The 12,411-nt window shown below is 62.1% G+C and overlaps 2 protein-coding genes across 3 annotated transcripts; both read left to right on the top strand.

Annotated features, from left to right (window-relative positions):
• Window positions 1-451: 451 nt before the first annotated feature.
• USB1 (U6 snRNA biogenesis phosphodiesterase 1) lies at window positions 452-5,481 on the top strand. 2 transcript variants are annotated; one of them, XM_055819115.1, is made up of 7 exons: window positions 469-643; window positions 759-904; window positions 1,049-1,232; window positions 1,722-1,775; window positions 2,972-3,077; window positions 3,918-4,001; window positions 4,296-5,481. In XM_055819115.1, the coding sequence occupies exons 1-7, from the start codon at window positions 543-545 to the stop codon at window positions 4,398-4,400; spliced, it is 780 nt and encodes a 259-aa protein (XP_055675090.1). In that variant the 5' UTR covers window positions 469-542; the 3' UTR covers window positions 4,401-5,481. The 2 variants fall into 2 exon arrangements, with proteins under 2 accessions (XP_055675089.1, XP_055675090.1); XM_055819114.1 differs by lacking the exon at window positions 4,296-5,481 and having other exon boundaries at window positions 452-643; window positions 3,918-4,289.
• A 583-nt stretch (window positions 5,482-6,064) lies between these two features.
• MMP15 (matrix metallopeptidase 15) lies at window positions 6,065-11,535 on the top strand. The gene is made up of 10 exons (XM_055819097.1): window positions 6,065-6,516; window positions 7,528-7,676; window positions 7,931-8,053; window positions 8,163-8,470; window positions 8,705-8,866; window positions 8,988-9,211; window positions 9,388-9,526; window positions 9,752-9,902; window positions 10,024-10,139; window positions 10,398-11,535. The coding sequence occupies exons 1-10, from the start codon at window positions 6,388-6,390 to the stop codon at window positions 10,838-10,840; spliced, it is 1,944 nt and encodes a 647-aa protein (XP_055675072.1). The 5' UTR covers window positions 6,065-6,387; the 3' UTR covers window positions 10,841-11,535.
• Window positions 11,536-12,411: the final 876 nt, after the last annotated feature.

The following is a 12,411-nucleotide window of genomic DNA, read 5'->3' as shown; positions in this document are numbered from 1 at the left end:
CCCGCGGTGAGGCCCGTCCCGCCGCCCGCCGCCCCCCATGGGACGGCTGCTCCGGCCCCGCCGGCCCGCGGCCGAACGCGATGACAGCGCCCCGAGGCCTTCAGCGCCGCCGCCGCGCCAGGAGGCCGCGCGGGGAGACGGGGGTCCCTGCCCGGCCGGGGCCGCCCCCGCCCCGGCGAGGCCCACACAAAGGGCGGTGGCGGCGACGGCCGGGCCCCTCACCTGCGGCGAGAGGCCCCTGTCAGCCCGCTCGCCGCCGGCGGGGCCGCGGCCTGCGCGCTCCGCCCGAGCCCCGCGCTAGCGTGGCGGCGGAAGCCGGGAGGAAGGGAAGGGGGCGCCGGTGCCGGAGGCGGGCGGGCGGCGGCCGCGGGGTGCCGGAGGAGGGAGCGGGCGGGCCGGGCCGGCCGCGGCGGCGGCGGAGGAGGCGGGGCGGGGCGGGCCGCGGCGGCTGCCCCCTGCCGGGCCGCGCCGACAACAGCGCCCCCGCCCGCCGGCACCGCCGGGGGGGGCGGTGGCGGGGCAGCGGCGGCCGCGGGCCGGCCATGAGGGCCGCGCTGGTGGGGTACAGCAGCTCGGAGGAGGAGGAGGAGGAGGAGGAAGGGGGGTGCCGGGGCAGCGGCGCGCAGGGCCCCCCCCGGGCCAGGTGGGTGCAGCGGGGGGACGAGGCCCTGGCGCGGGGGGGGGGGGGGCGGCGGCGGGACGCGCGGCCTTCCTCACCCGCCCTCACCCTTCCTCACCTTCCCGTCTGGTCCCCGCAGCGCCGGCCGCCCCCGCCTGCCCGCCCCCGTCGGCCTGCCGGACGGCCCGGAGCAGGCCACCAGCGACGACAGCTCCCGGCACGGCGGCCGCGTCCGCGGCTTCCCCCACGAGAGGGGCAACTGGGCCACCCACGTCTACCTGCCCTGTAAGTACCGATACCGGGAGGGGGCGGGGCAGGGGCGGCCCGGCCAGGTGAGGCCCCGGAGCCCCCGGGGCGCGGCGGGGACTGCAGCCCTGGGCCACCTGCCCGCCCCGGGGGCCCGGCCCTGACCGCCCGCCTGCCCCGCAGACAACGCCGAGGACGAGTTCCTGGAGCTGCTGGAGCTGCTGGTGGCCCACGCTCGCGCCCACGTCCCCTCGCTGGCTGCCATGGAGGAGTTCCACCTCAGCCTCTCGCAGTGCGTGGTGCTGCGCTACCACTGGATAGACCCCTTCGTCCGCTCGCTCCGGGAGCACCTGGCTTCCTTCCACAGGTGGGAGCGGGGCCGCGGGAAGGCTCCTCAAGCCCTTCCCTCTCCCTCAGGGTCTCTGTTTGGCGGCATCGCACCGAGCCGCCGCCTCTGGCAGCGGGTGCTGCACCAGCAGGGGCCTGGGCGCTTTTCCTCGCTGCCTGGGGCTGCGACGCCGGGCTAGTTGGGCCTCAGCTGTCAAGGACGAGGCTGGAGCCCTGCTCTCCTCTAAACCACCAGTGGTTTCATCGATCATGGCTCAGGCACCTGCTGAGCATCAGCCGCTCTGGGGCTTCTGTTGCCCTCCAGGCTTTGCCGGATTGGAAACCAGGGAGGACGGGTTAATTTGAGCCCAGAAATGTTCGGCTTTCACTGGTTCGGTCCGACATTTGCCATTATCTTTCCACAGCTCACTAGAAACCCTGTCCCCTCCCATTTTCTGCTTTCTTCTTTTCTTCTTTTTTTTTTTTTTTTTTTTCCCCACCAGCTGAAATAGGATCTTTCTTCTTTCAGGTTCTTCTGTGTGGCTGACCAGGTGAAAGTTTACACCAACCAGAACAAAACCAGGTGAGTGAGCAGTGGGGCATCCTGCCTGCCTTGGGAGAAGGCTGGGCAAGGTACTGTGTGGATGGGAAGTATTACCCTGCCTGCCTCATAGTGACTGGGCTGAGCTGTGTGACAGGGCAGTATGCAATCACCTTGTCTCCAGAGATTTCACACCTTTCCCCAGCCACTTGCACAAATTTTTAGCTTCAGTGCTGATTCTCTGCAAGCCGTTGGGTGATCCTCAAGCTGCAGGATTTCAGTCTTCTAAAGAGAGGTGATTTGCTCACAGCATGACCTGAGGCAGGCCCTTCCACTGGGGTTAGATTCATGCTATGGTCTCACAGCAGCTAAAGAGGCAGCCACATTTGCTGCCATCTCCAACCATTTGGTTGGTTCTGCGGTTTTGCAAACCCTTGTGCCAGTGTGAGCAGCTGGTGGTGAGCAGAGCTGAGGGCCGACTCTTCTGGCGGCAGTGCTGTTCATGAAATTGTAGTGCAAGTCTTTCAAGAGCTGGAGAGAAATAGTTCAGATGGTGCTAATTCTCATGGGTGTCAGTTCAGAAGACTGATTCCAATTGAATGCAATTAAGTAGTTTAAATGTCAAAGCAAAGGTGATTAAAATTGCAAAAAGTTGCTGAATCTAGCAGGAATGGTAGCCCACAATAGTCATGAGTGGGATGAAGTGGATCCTGGGTAAGACTTAGTCTTCTCCCCTTCTGGCATCTAGAAAATGTCATCTAGACAGTCCTTGAAGAGATACCTCTTTGTCACATCTCTCCAGCTTGGTACTTCCCATTCCCTGCTTCCTCTCCCGCCGCAAAACCCCTCCAGCGGCAACTACTGCTTTTTGCGTGCAGCTTCTGCACAGGCACAGCACTCTGCTGAAATATCTATCCTCAAGCATGTCCTTTGCCTGGAAAATGAGTTCTTATGTCCCAAAAGGTGCTGAGTTAATCTAGTAAATCTCTGTGGCCCTGCTTCTTTCTGCTACCACATCTTTATTTCTGTTTTTCTTCAGAATATAGTCCTCTCGTTCTTGAATGCTTAAATCTGGCATTCCTCAAATTGTCTTTTGTTGGGGGTTAGGGAATTCACCCAGCAGGCATGCAGGGCTAAGTATGCTTAAGGCAGCTGAAGCGAAAGGACCTCGGCTGTAGTGAAAGGACGGCTGTAGCATGAAAGGACAAGGACGTTTGCTGTCTCTCATCTTTCTTTAGGACTTTTATTGGCTTGGAGGTCTCTGCTGGGCATTTCCAACTGCTGGAGCTGGTCTCAGAGGTGGACAGAGTTCTGGAGGAATTTGACCTTCCCACGTTCTACAAGGTGAGGCGTCTCCCACTTAACTTCCCTGCTGATCTGGACATGCCAGCTGAGGTTCTTGAAATGTTCACCTCAAGTAAACAGGAGCAGGGAGGTCTCCTCTGGGCTGGTCAGTGATGTTCGTACTTAACACCCTGAACACAATCCTGCTGAGACTGGGAAGAGCACAAGTCTATGACTTCTGCGTCACATCTTGTGCAGGAGAGTAAGGATATTAACTATCTGGTGGTCTCTTGAGAATCAGGTTTCTGGGATGAAGGGCCAGAGCATACATCATGGTTGCTGCCCTGCTGTGCATGGAAGCAGTGTTGTACTAGGACAGAATGGGCTTAGGGTGAGCACTATGGGACTGAGGGCAATGCTTGTGCCTCTTCCTTGGGCAGTTTCCTGGAGCATCGGTCCAGCCTCTTTGCTTGGTACTAGCTTTGGGGACAGGTTTTGGTTTTTGAAGGACCAAACCCTGATCTCTGTGTCTCCAAGAGTTGAGCAGGGGGCTCCTGTGGGTTATTTGGAAGTGACCTTACCTGCTCCAGGACCGGCCATGAGAGGTTCTCTGTGCAGCTGGAAAAACTTCTGCAGAGTTGATGATGGGGAGGCTGGGAAGAAGGCAGCCTTGCCCACTGGTGTCCAAAAAGGCTGGGGTGGGAGAACCAGGCCTCGCCTCACCTCCAGCACTGTCCATATCAGCTCTGCAGCCACTGAGCACAGCTCCCAGCTGTGGGATCCTCCCACCCCTGCATCCCAGCCAGGGCAGCATCGCACCACGTCTCCCACTGAAGCTCTGTGCATTGAGCAAAGCACAGGTCCTTTAGTCCTTGTGATCTGATCCCTGTTTTCCTTCAGGACCCATCGTTCCATATCAGCTTGGCCTGGTGTGTCGGGGACCTGTCTGGAAGGCTGGAAGGGCAGTGTCTACGGGAGCTCCAGGTGTGTCCCCATGCAGCATGGAAAGCAGGGGAAAAGCAGAGCTGGCATCCAGCCACATCTCCCTGCCGAGTGCAGAGGGTGGGAGATCCTCTTCACCGAGAAAGGCAAACTTCACTGGGTTGAAAGAAGAGAAGCTTTTGTGAGGAGCATGAGTTAAATTACCCTTCTGAAGGAAGTCGGAGGCTTCCAGCTGCAAATGGCTTCGTCTCTGACTTGGTTCAGAGAGGGGAGCTGCTGACTCCATCCTCTGGCAGATCCACCTTCCTGGTACTGACTCCTGTATCTGTTTTCCAGGACATTGTGGATGGGTTTGAGGACTCTGCACACCTGCTGCGTGTCCAATGGGAGCAAATCCGCTGCAAGTCAGGGAACAAGTACTTCTCCTTCCCCTTGAGGTAGGGGCCGATGGGGCTGTGCATTTCAGAGCCTCAGAGAGCCTGATGTTCAACCAAGGACTGTTCTCCAGCACAGCTCTGAGCAGTACACACACCTCCCGTGCTCTTCTTGCCTGCTCAACATCTCTGGGGTGTTTGTGGCCAAAGTCGGGCTACTTCCAAGTGTGAGTTGCTGGCTGAAGAAATGTGTGTTTGTAGCAGGTTTTGTCCTTGCTGCTGAATATACTGCAGTCAGCACTGGCGGGTTCCAGCCATTCCACAGTTGGTAATTTTGCAGATTTTTTTTTTTTTTTTAAAGGAGGAAAAAAAATCTCTGTAAAAGCCACAGATGCCTTATGGGAAGGAGGAAGAAGGTAGCATGGGAAGCTGTTGCTAAAGGAGAGTGTGTCTCACATGGTTGGAAATAGCACTGCCGGATTGTCAGGAGACTCCGAGCACGGTTTGAGTAGCAAGAGGCAAGGACACAGAGTTGGACTGTCTTGCCAGAGCATCTCCCTACTGTAAGCCAGCTCAGACAAGTTCCTGAGTCATGTTGTGTGCGCTCTCACACTGCTGCTGCCTCTATATTCAGCATCGGATCCTTTTGCTAGACAGCAAAAGATGAAAGCTGGAGGGGAGAGGCTAGCAGCTCCTTGTGTTTCGGTGCTCCAGGCTGGGTGTAAAAGAAGAACTTTAAGATTGTGTATGCCATAAACCCAGGACTTTTTTTGGCTGGGCTGCTTCTCCGGGGAAGCTTGCTGCCGCGTGTGTGCGAGCCCAGGAGAGGGCAGTGTCAGCTTTGGCCTGGGCTGGAAGGGCAGTGCCCCTGCGCGAGAGTTGCTGCGTGCTTTTCCCCCGGGGAACAGCCCCTCCGCTGCCACGGTGACCCTGGGGACGATGACCCTGGGGACGGCAGGCTGGACTTTGGCTCTGGGGAGAAGCTTCTTTCCAACCCTTTTGTTCCTGTGGGGCGGTCTGCAGCGCTGCAGCCTCTCGGGTATTCGGAGCAGGATGCCTGTGTGCTGCCCTGAATCTTTCATTCCCCGTCTGTCTGATGAAAGACTGCAGGACTTAAGAGCAGTAAAAATCTCTCCTCATGCCATAAAGTTGTGCCTGTGGTGTATTTCAGCCGTGCCTTTCAGTCATGCCCGGCTCCCACACGGCTCGGCTGAGGCGGTACCTGCCAGCGGCCCTGCCAGCTCGGTGCCGCCCCTGCAACGGGAGCCGGGGGGGGGGGGGGTGTCGTGGCCGCGGGGGCATCTCGGCAGGGGGTCTGCCCCGCCACCACCCACGCCACGGCTGTTCTCCACAGCCGTGACCCAGCCCTGCGCGGACGGCAGCCGGTTAGTTTGCGGGCCTGGTTCTGCGTGAGGAGGCGTGTGAATGCGGCCCGGGCTCGCTTTAGGGGAAGGAAAACAGACCCGGCGCGGCGCGCTGAGCCCCTGGGTGAGGGAGAGCCCGGGGAAACCGCCTCCGGTACGACCGGGCCCCCCTCCCGGCCCGGCATGGCGCGGCACGCTCGGGCGGCTGGCGGGCGGGGCCACGGCCCGGGAACGGCAGGCCGCCCGACATGGCGGGGACAGCGCGGGGGGCGGGCAGCCGCGGCCCCGCCGCCGGAGCAGGTGGCGGGGGGCGGAGCGACGGCGCCGCGGCCCCCGCCCCCATCCCGGCCCCGCCCGAGCCGAGCCGAGCCGAGCCGCGCTGCGCCGCCGCGCCCGCGTCCCTCCGCCCCGCGCCGCGCCGCGCCGCCAGCGGGCAGGGCACGGGAGCCGAGCCGCGCCGCGGGGGCCGCCCATGCGCCCTGCGCGGCCGGCCTGATCTCGCACACAAAGGCGGGCCGGGAGGCGACGGGCCGCGCCTGGCAGCGCCGCCCATGCACCGTGTGCAGCCCCCCGCGGCGGCCCGGGCCCGGGCCATGAGGGCGGTGTAGCTCCGACACCGCCGCGCTCGGCCCGGCCCGGCCCGGCCCGGCGCGGCTTGGGGCAGCCGCAAACCGGCGGCGGCGGCGCGGCATGGCAGGAGGTGGCGGCGCCCCCTGCCGGGCGGGCGGAGCGCTGCGAGCGGGCGGGCGGGCGCCGCTGCGGGTGCTGCTGGCGCTGCTGCTGGCGGCGGCGGCGGCGGGCGAGGAGATCAACGCGGAGGTGAGCGGGGGGCGCGGGGCGGGGCGGGGGGCTGCCCCGGGACACCCGGCCCGCACCTGCGGCCGCCGCTGCTGCCGGCCCCTGGGGCGCCGGCCGGGCCCGCAGGTGCAGGCGGGGGGGGCCGGGTCGCCCTCGGGGGCGGCGGGCGGCAGCGGCGGGGGGAGGAAGCGCTTTGTGCCGACGCGGGGCCGCGGCGGGGGAGCGGGTGAAAGGGCCTTTGATAAAGTCTCCGCTCCGCCACCCTGCCGGGGGGGTGGGGACCGTGGTAAAAAAAAAATAATCATAAAAGATTAAAAATTTTTCAATATTGAAATGTAATAACGAAAAAATAACAAGTTAAAATGAGTATAGAAAAAAGTTGTGAAAATTGGAAATTAAAAAGGAAAAATACCCCCAACCGTAGAAAATTGAAAAGAGGAAAATGAAAAAAAAACCAAACAAAAGAGCAATAATAAAAAGAAACAATTTTTTTAAAAAGGAATTTAAAAAGACAAGAGAGGTGGAGGCTGGTGCAGGAAGGAAGAGCCCCAGCGCGCCCCAGCAGCCCTCCTGCCCCTGGGAGCCGCTGCGCTGCTGGCCCTGCAGCACAGAAGCCCCTTTGTGGGTAGAGGCCAGGGCGGGGGTCCTGGGCGGCCTGGCCCCACGTCCCTCTGCAGCTCCCGGGGGACACCCCGGAGGAGCCCACAGGCAGGCTGGTCCCCCGCCAGCTGTCTTCTCCCTGGGGTCAGGGTGGCCGACAGCCCCCCGAGATCGATCAGAGGGTCCCCCACGCACCTCGCGGGGCAGGGCTGGGGCTCTGTTCCCTGCCTACCAGACACTGCCCACATGCTCTGGCTTGCCTGTGCTGCCTGCCCTGCCTGCCCGGGTGTGGCATTCACCCCTGGCAGCTGGCACAGATGCCCCATGGCAGGGGATAGGGCTTGGGGGCAGCAGGCCAGATCCTGCCCCATTGGGGTCTCAAGGAGCCCAGGTCCCCCGCCACGGCCTCACGCTCGGCTCTCCCCGGCATAGGCATGGCTGCGGCTCTATGGCTACCTGCCGCAGCCCAGCCGGCAGATGTCCACCATGCGCTCAGCTCAGACCTTCTCCTTGGCCCTCGCTGAGATGCAGAAGTTTTACGGCATCACCGTCACCGGTGTCCTGGACGAGGAGACCAAGGCGTGAGTTTCTCCGTGTCCCCTTGCTCTAGCAAGAAGGCAGCTCCACTTCCTGGCTCCTTGGCTTTGCCTGCCAAGCCCTGGAGCACTGCCTGCATCTGGAAGTGTGGGTGCTGTCTCCCATGGGAGCTGTGTCTCCCCTCTTGGGGACTGCACCCCTGCAGCCAGGACACCACCCTTGCCGCCCATGGCTGCTGCAGTCCCTCAGGGACCTTGGCTGCAGGGGGCTGAGCCCTGGCTCCATGCCCTCCTGGCAGGTGGATGAAACGTCCCCGCTGTGGGGTGCCAGACCAGTTTGGGGCACGGACAAAGTCCAACATGCGGCGGAAGCGGTACGCACTGACAGGGCGGCGCTGGAGCCAGAGTCATCTCACTTTCAGGTACCCAGCACCTCCAGGGCTTCCCACCCCCGCAGGCCATGGAGAGCTGTGGACCCCTTGGGCAGCACATGCTGTCCTGGGCCATTGCCAGTGAGCTCTGTACCCTCAGCATCCAAAACTACACGGAGAAGCTGGGTCGGTACCACTCGTATGAGGCTGTCCGCCGAGCTTTCCAGGTGTGGGAGCAAGCCACTCCGCTGGTTTTCCGGGAAGTGCCCTTCGAGGACATCCGGCAGAAGCGGAAGAAGGAGGCAGACATCATGGTGCTCTTCGCCTCTGGCTTCCATGGAGACAGCTCCCCCTTCGACGGCGTCGGGGGATTTTTGGCTCACGCCTATTTTCCTGGTGCTGGCATGGGGGGGGACACGCATTTCGATTTGGACGAGCCCTGGACACTGGAGAACACGGATGTGTCTGGTGAGCTGAAGGCCAGGGAGGTGATGAAGGCAACCAGAGGAGCCTGGTGACCCCTGAGTTTGAGGGGGGGGGGGATGCACTGGCGTGGTCAGGAGTGGCAGGGAGAGCAGCTCTACCATGGGTGATGCAGGCAGCTCCCACCGGAGCACCCTCATCATGGGGTGCTGGGGTCAAGGACCCACCCCATGCATCATGTCCTTTACCCCGTCTTGCTGATGGTGCCTTTCCCTGCAGGGAACAACCTTTTCTTGGTGGCCGTGCACGAGCTGGGGCACTCGCTGGGCTTGGAGCACTCCAGCAATCCCAGCGCTATCATGGCCCCCTTCTACCAGTGGATGGACACGGAGAACTTCCAGCTGCCCGAGGATGACCTCAAGGGCATCCAGCAGCTGTACGGTGAGGAGCTGGGTGGGGGATGAGCCCAGAGGCAGGATGCTGGGCATGTGCATGGGGAAACTGAGGCATGGACAGTGCTGGTCTGCATCACCCCATCCTGTCTCTTGCCTGCCCGATTCAGGTACTGTGGATGGGCACCCTCAGCCCACCAAGCCTTTGCCCACCGTTACACCCCGGAGACCTGGCAGGCCAGAACAGAGACCCCCTAAGCCACCCCCTCCAAGGAAACCAGAGCGACCCCCCAAACCTGGCAGTCCAGACCGACCTGACCAGTACGGCCCCAACATCTGTGACGGGAACTTTGACACAGTGGCAGTGCTGCGTGGGGAGATGTTTGTGTTCAAGGTACCTGCTGGGACTCCCTCCTGCCCCTTCCCTGGGGATGTGGTGGGTCCCTGGGTGGGAGGACACAGACACAGGCGGACAATCCCCCCCACACACGCCCCCTGACAAGATGCCAGGCACTGGGGCTGTGTCCCTGTGTCCTCCCCATCTTCTGCCAACACGCCATTTCCCACCAGGGCCGGTGGTTCTGGAGGGTCCGGCATAACCGGGTGCTGGACAACTACCCCATGCCCATCGGGCACTTCTGGCGGGGCCTCCCCGGGGACATTGATGCTGCCTATGAGAGGCATGATGGGAAGTTTGTCTTCTTTAAAGGTGAGCAGGGAAGCTGGGTGGGAGGGCCAAGGTGGAGGGGGGACCCCAGCGTCCCCCTGCCAGGCTGCTGAGAGCTGGCTAACTTCATCCCATCCTGATCCAGCCAGAGCTGCTGTCTGGTCCCAAAGGGAGGGGTTGGCTGCAGGTGTCCTATCCACATGTGCACCTGCCACTGCAGCTGGGCATTGCTGCTTCACCCCCCTTCTCCATCACCTCTCCCTCCAGGTGACCGGTACTGGCTCTTCCGAGAAGCCAACCTGGAGCCTGGGTACCCACAGCCCCTGGTCACCTACGGGCAGGGCATCCCCTATGACAGCATCGACACGGCCGTCTGGTGGGAACCCACGGGGCACACCTTCTTCTTCCGTGGCGACAGGTGAGTGTCTGTGGGGGTCCTCCTCCCTGTTATGCCACCTCCTGGTCCCTGGCAGTGGGGAGACATGGCAGGCAGTGGAGACCCCCATGCTCCTCACTTGCTTACTGCCTCCCTCCCCTAGATACTGGCGCTTTAATGAGGACACCCGCTCAGTGGACCCTGGGTACCCGAAGCCCATCTCCGTCTGGGTGGGCATCCCTCCGTCACCCAAGGGTGCCTTCCTCAGCCCAGATGCCTGTAAGTAGAGGATGAGAAGAGGGGTGGGCAGCAGGGGAGGGGACCAGTGGGGATAGGGTCACCCCTCTGGCTGCCTGGCCATGGGCGATGGAGGCCGGGAGGCTGCCCGGAAGTCAGCAGTGAAGCCCCTTCTGAAGGGTCTCACCAGTCCCAGGGCAAAATCTGCTGTCCTGGGCAAACTGCAGAGGTGCCCAGGCTGCGGGGTGCCCTGCACCTGCCCACTTACCCCTTGCTTCCATTTTCTACCTCCACCCCCAGCCTCCACCTACTTCTACAGAGGCACAAAGTACTGGAAATTTGACAACGAGCGGCTCAAGACAGAACCAGGTTATCCCAAATCCATCCTACGGGACTTCATGGGCTGTCATACGGAGCTGGTCCCAGACCCTCATCCCCGCTGGCCTGATGTGGACCGACCCCCCTTCAACCCCGATGGGGATGAGCGGGCTGAAGGCAAAGAGGAGGAGGAGGAGGAAGATGAGGAAGATTACAGCAAGGGTGGCCGCCAGCCAGGCGGGGACGTGGATGTTGTGGTGCAGATTGATGAGTACACACGCACCATGAGCGTCGTTATGGTGCTGGTGCTGTTGGTGCTGCTGCTCTGCATCCTCGGCCTCATCTACGTCATTGTCCAAATGCAGAGGAAGGGTGCACCCCGAATGCTCTTATACTGCAAGCGCTCCTTGCAGGAGTGGGTCTGACCCTGGCTCCCTCCCCAAACTGCCCCCACCACCATGGTGCTAACAAGGGACCTGACCTCCCCCTCCCCATGGCCCACCCCATGGCCTTAGCACCTCTGTCCCATTGTTGCTTGATGTCTCCAGCCTTAGAAAAGGGGAGGTATGCCCACCCCTCCCAGCCCCCTCTAGAGCAGCCAAGCTGGGACCAGGGGCTGGTCACAGGGAGGGGGCTGGAAGGACAATTCAGGTCCTGCCTGCTCCCCGGTACCTGCACCCCCCACCAGCCATGACCCTCAGGTTGCCACCCATCATGTTGCACCTGCCTCTGCCACAGGGTCCCAGCAGGGTCCCTTCCTCCTGCTTGAACCTGCTGCGGCTGTGCCTGTGCGGCAGGGGGGGTGGCGAGCAGGTTGGGGGCTGCTAGTGAGTGCCATGAGCTGGCAGGTCTCAGCTGCCAGCACCCGCAATGGCACGGAAGAGCGAGAGGAAGGGAGGGCTGAGCTAGAGACCATGGTTCCTGTTGAAGTGGGGGATGTGGTGCCTAAAGACAGTGTGAGGGGCAAAAGACACCACTGCTGCAACCCCCTGTGGGCTCAGCTCAGCCTGGACCCTGCCGCCACTGTGGGGTGAAGCCCTGGGGACACGCAGTCCTGTGGGCAGGCGGTGGCCGTGGCCATGGCCATTTGTACGCGCATTAAAGGGGTCAGGTGCGTGGAGAGCCATGGTGCCGTCCTTTCTGCTGCGGGCTGGGGGCAGGAGCCACGGGGGCTGTTCTGTGTGAGATCTGTGGTAAGGGGGGCTTGCTTGGGGTGCCACCCTGCCTGGCACCCACAGGCTGGGTGCCATGCTAGGGGATGCGGGGAAGAAGCCAGCATTGCTGGCAATGATGTCCCCCTCAGTGTCCCTGCCCTGGGGCTACCACAATTTTTTTTTGGGGGGGGGGTGGGGTCGGTGGGGTGTCAGCAAAAGCATTACCATCTTCCGCACAGCAGTGGACAGAGCTGTCTTTCACCAGCTCCCACGGCAGTGGCAATGGCCTCACCGGGAACACAGCGTGCCTTGTTCTCCCCTGGCTGGCACTGTGCTCCAGCCCCAGGGCAGCCACCTCCTGTCCCCGGGGCAGGCCCGGTGGCCGCGGCAGCTGGGGGACGGGGCACAGTCCCTCCTGGAACCAGTTCACCGGGTGCTCCAGCTCCCTGTCCCTGTGCGGCCCCAGCCGGTTTCCTGGGGGGAAGGGGATGGCCATATCCTGCCTCGCTACTGTCTCGCAGAGGAAAGCGGGAGGAGTTGTGACCACTGCAGCCATCAGGGCAATAATCACGGGAGTGGGAAAGATGAGACCTGGGGAGTAGGAAATTGGCGTTATCCAGTGAAAAACATTGCTCAAGTCTGTAATGGGAAGGACGAGCATGCAGAAGTGATGGATGTGGCCATTTCCTGCCCCTGCTGGGTGATGCTCCCCAGGGTGCTGAGCCAGCGCAGGCTTTGCTCTGGAGCCACAGGGGCAGCCCAGGAAGCTGCAGGGTGGGCGGCAGAGGCCTGGCCCATTAATGTCACCAGTGGGAGGCAGGCCATGGCAGGCAGGGGTGGCG

Source organism: Falco peregrinus, chromosome 14 (genome assembly GCF_023634155.1).
Source record: "Falco peregrinus isolate bFalPer1 chromosome 14, bFalPer1.pri, whole genome shotgun sequence".
NCBI lineage: Eukaryota > Metazoa > Chordata > Aves > Falconiformes > Falconidae > Falco > Falco peregrinus.
This window is presented reverse-complemented; position numbering and strand designations above follow the sequence as displayed.

What these genes read in the sequence shown, in the direction of transcription:
- USB1 (XM_055819114.1), top strand. Translation starts at nt 543, where the DNA reads ATGAGGGCCGCGCTGGTGGGGTACAGCAGCTCGGAGGAGGAGGAGGAG. An exon ending in ACCAACCAGAACAAAACCAG is followed by an intron (nt 1,776 to 2,971) that starts GTGAGTGAGCAG and finishes ATCTTTCTTTAG; the next exon opens with GACTTTTATTGGCTTGGAGG. An exon ending in ACCTTCCCACGTTCTACAAG is followed by an intron (nt 3,078 to 3,917) that starts GTGAGGCGTCTC and finishes GTTTTCCTTCAG; the next exon opens with GACCCATCGTTCCATATCAG.
- MMP15 (XM_055819097.1), top strand. Translation starts at nt 6,388, where the DNA reads ATGGCAGGAGGTGGCGGCGCCCCCTGCCGGGCGGGCGGAGCGCTGCGA. An exon ending in CTGGACGAGGAGACCAAGGC is followed by an intron (nt 7,677 to 7,930) that starts GTGAGTTTCTCC and finishes CCCTCCTGGCAG; the next exon opens with GTGGATGAAACGTCCCCGCT. An exon ending in CAGAGTCATCTCACTTTCAG is followed by an intron (nt 8,054 to 8,162) that starts GTACCCAGCACC and finishes CTGTACCCTCAG; the next exon opens with CATCCAAAACTACACGGAGA.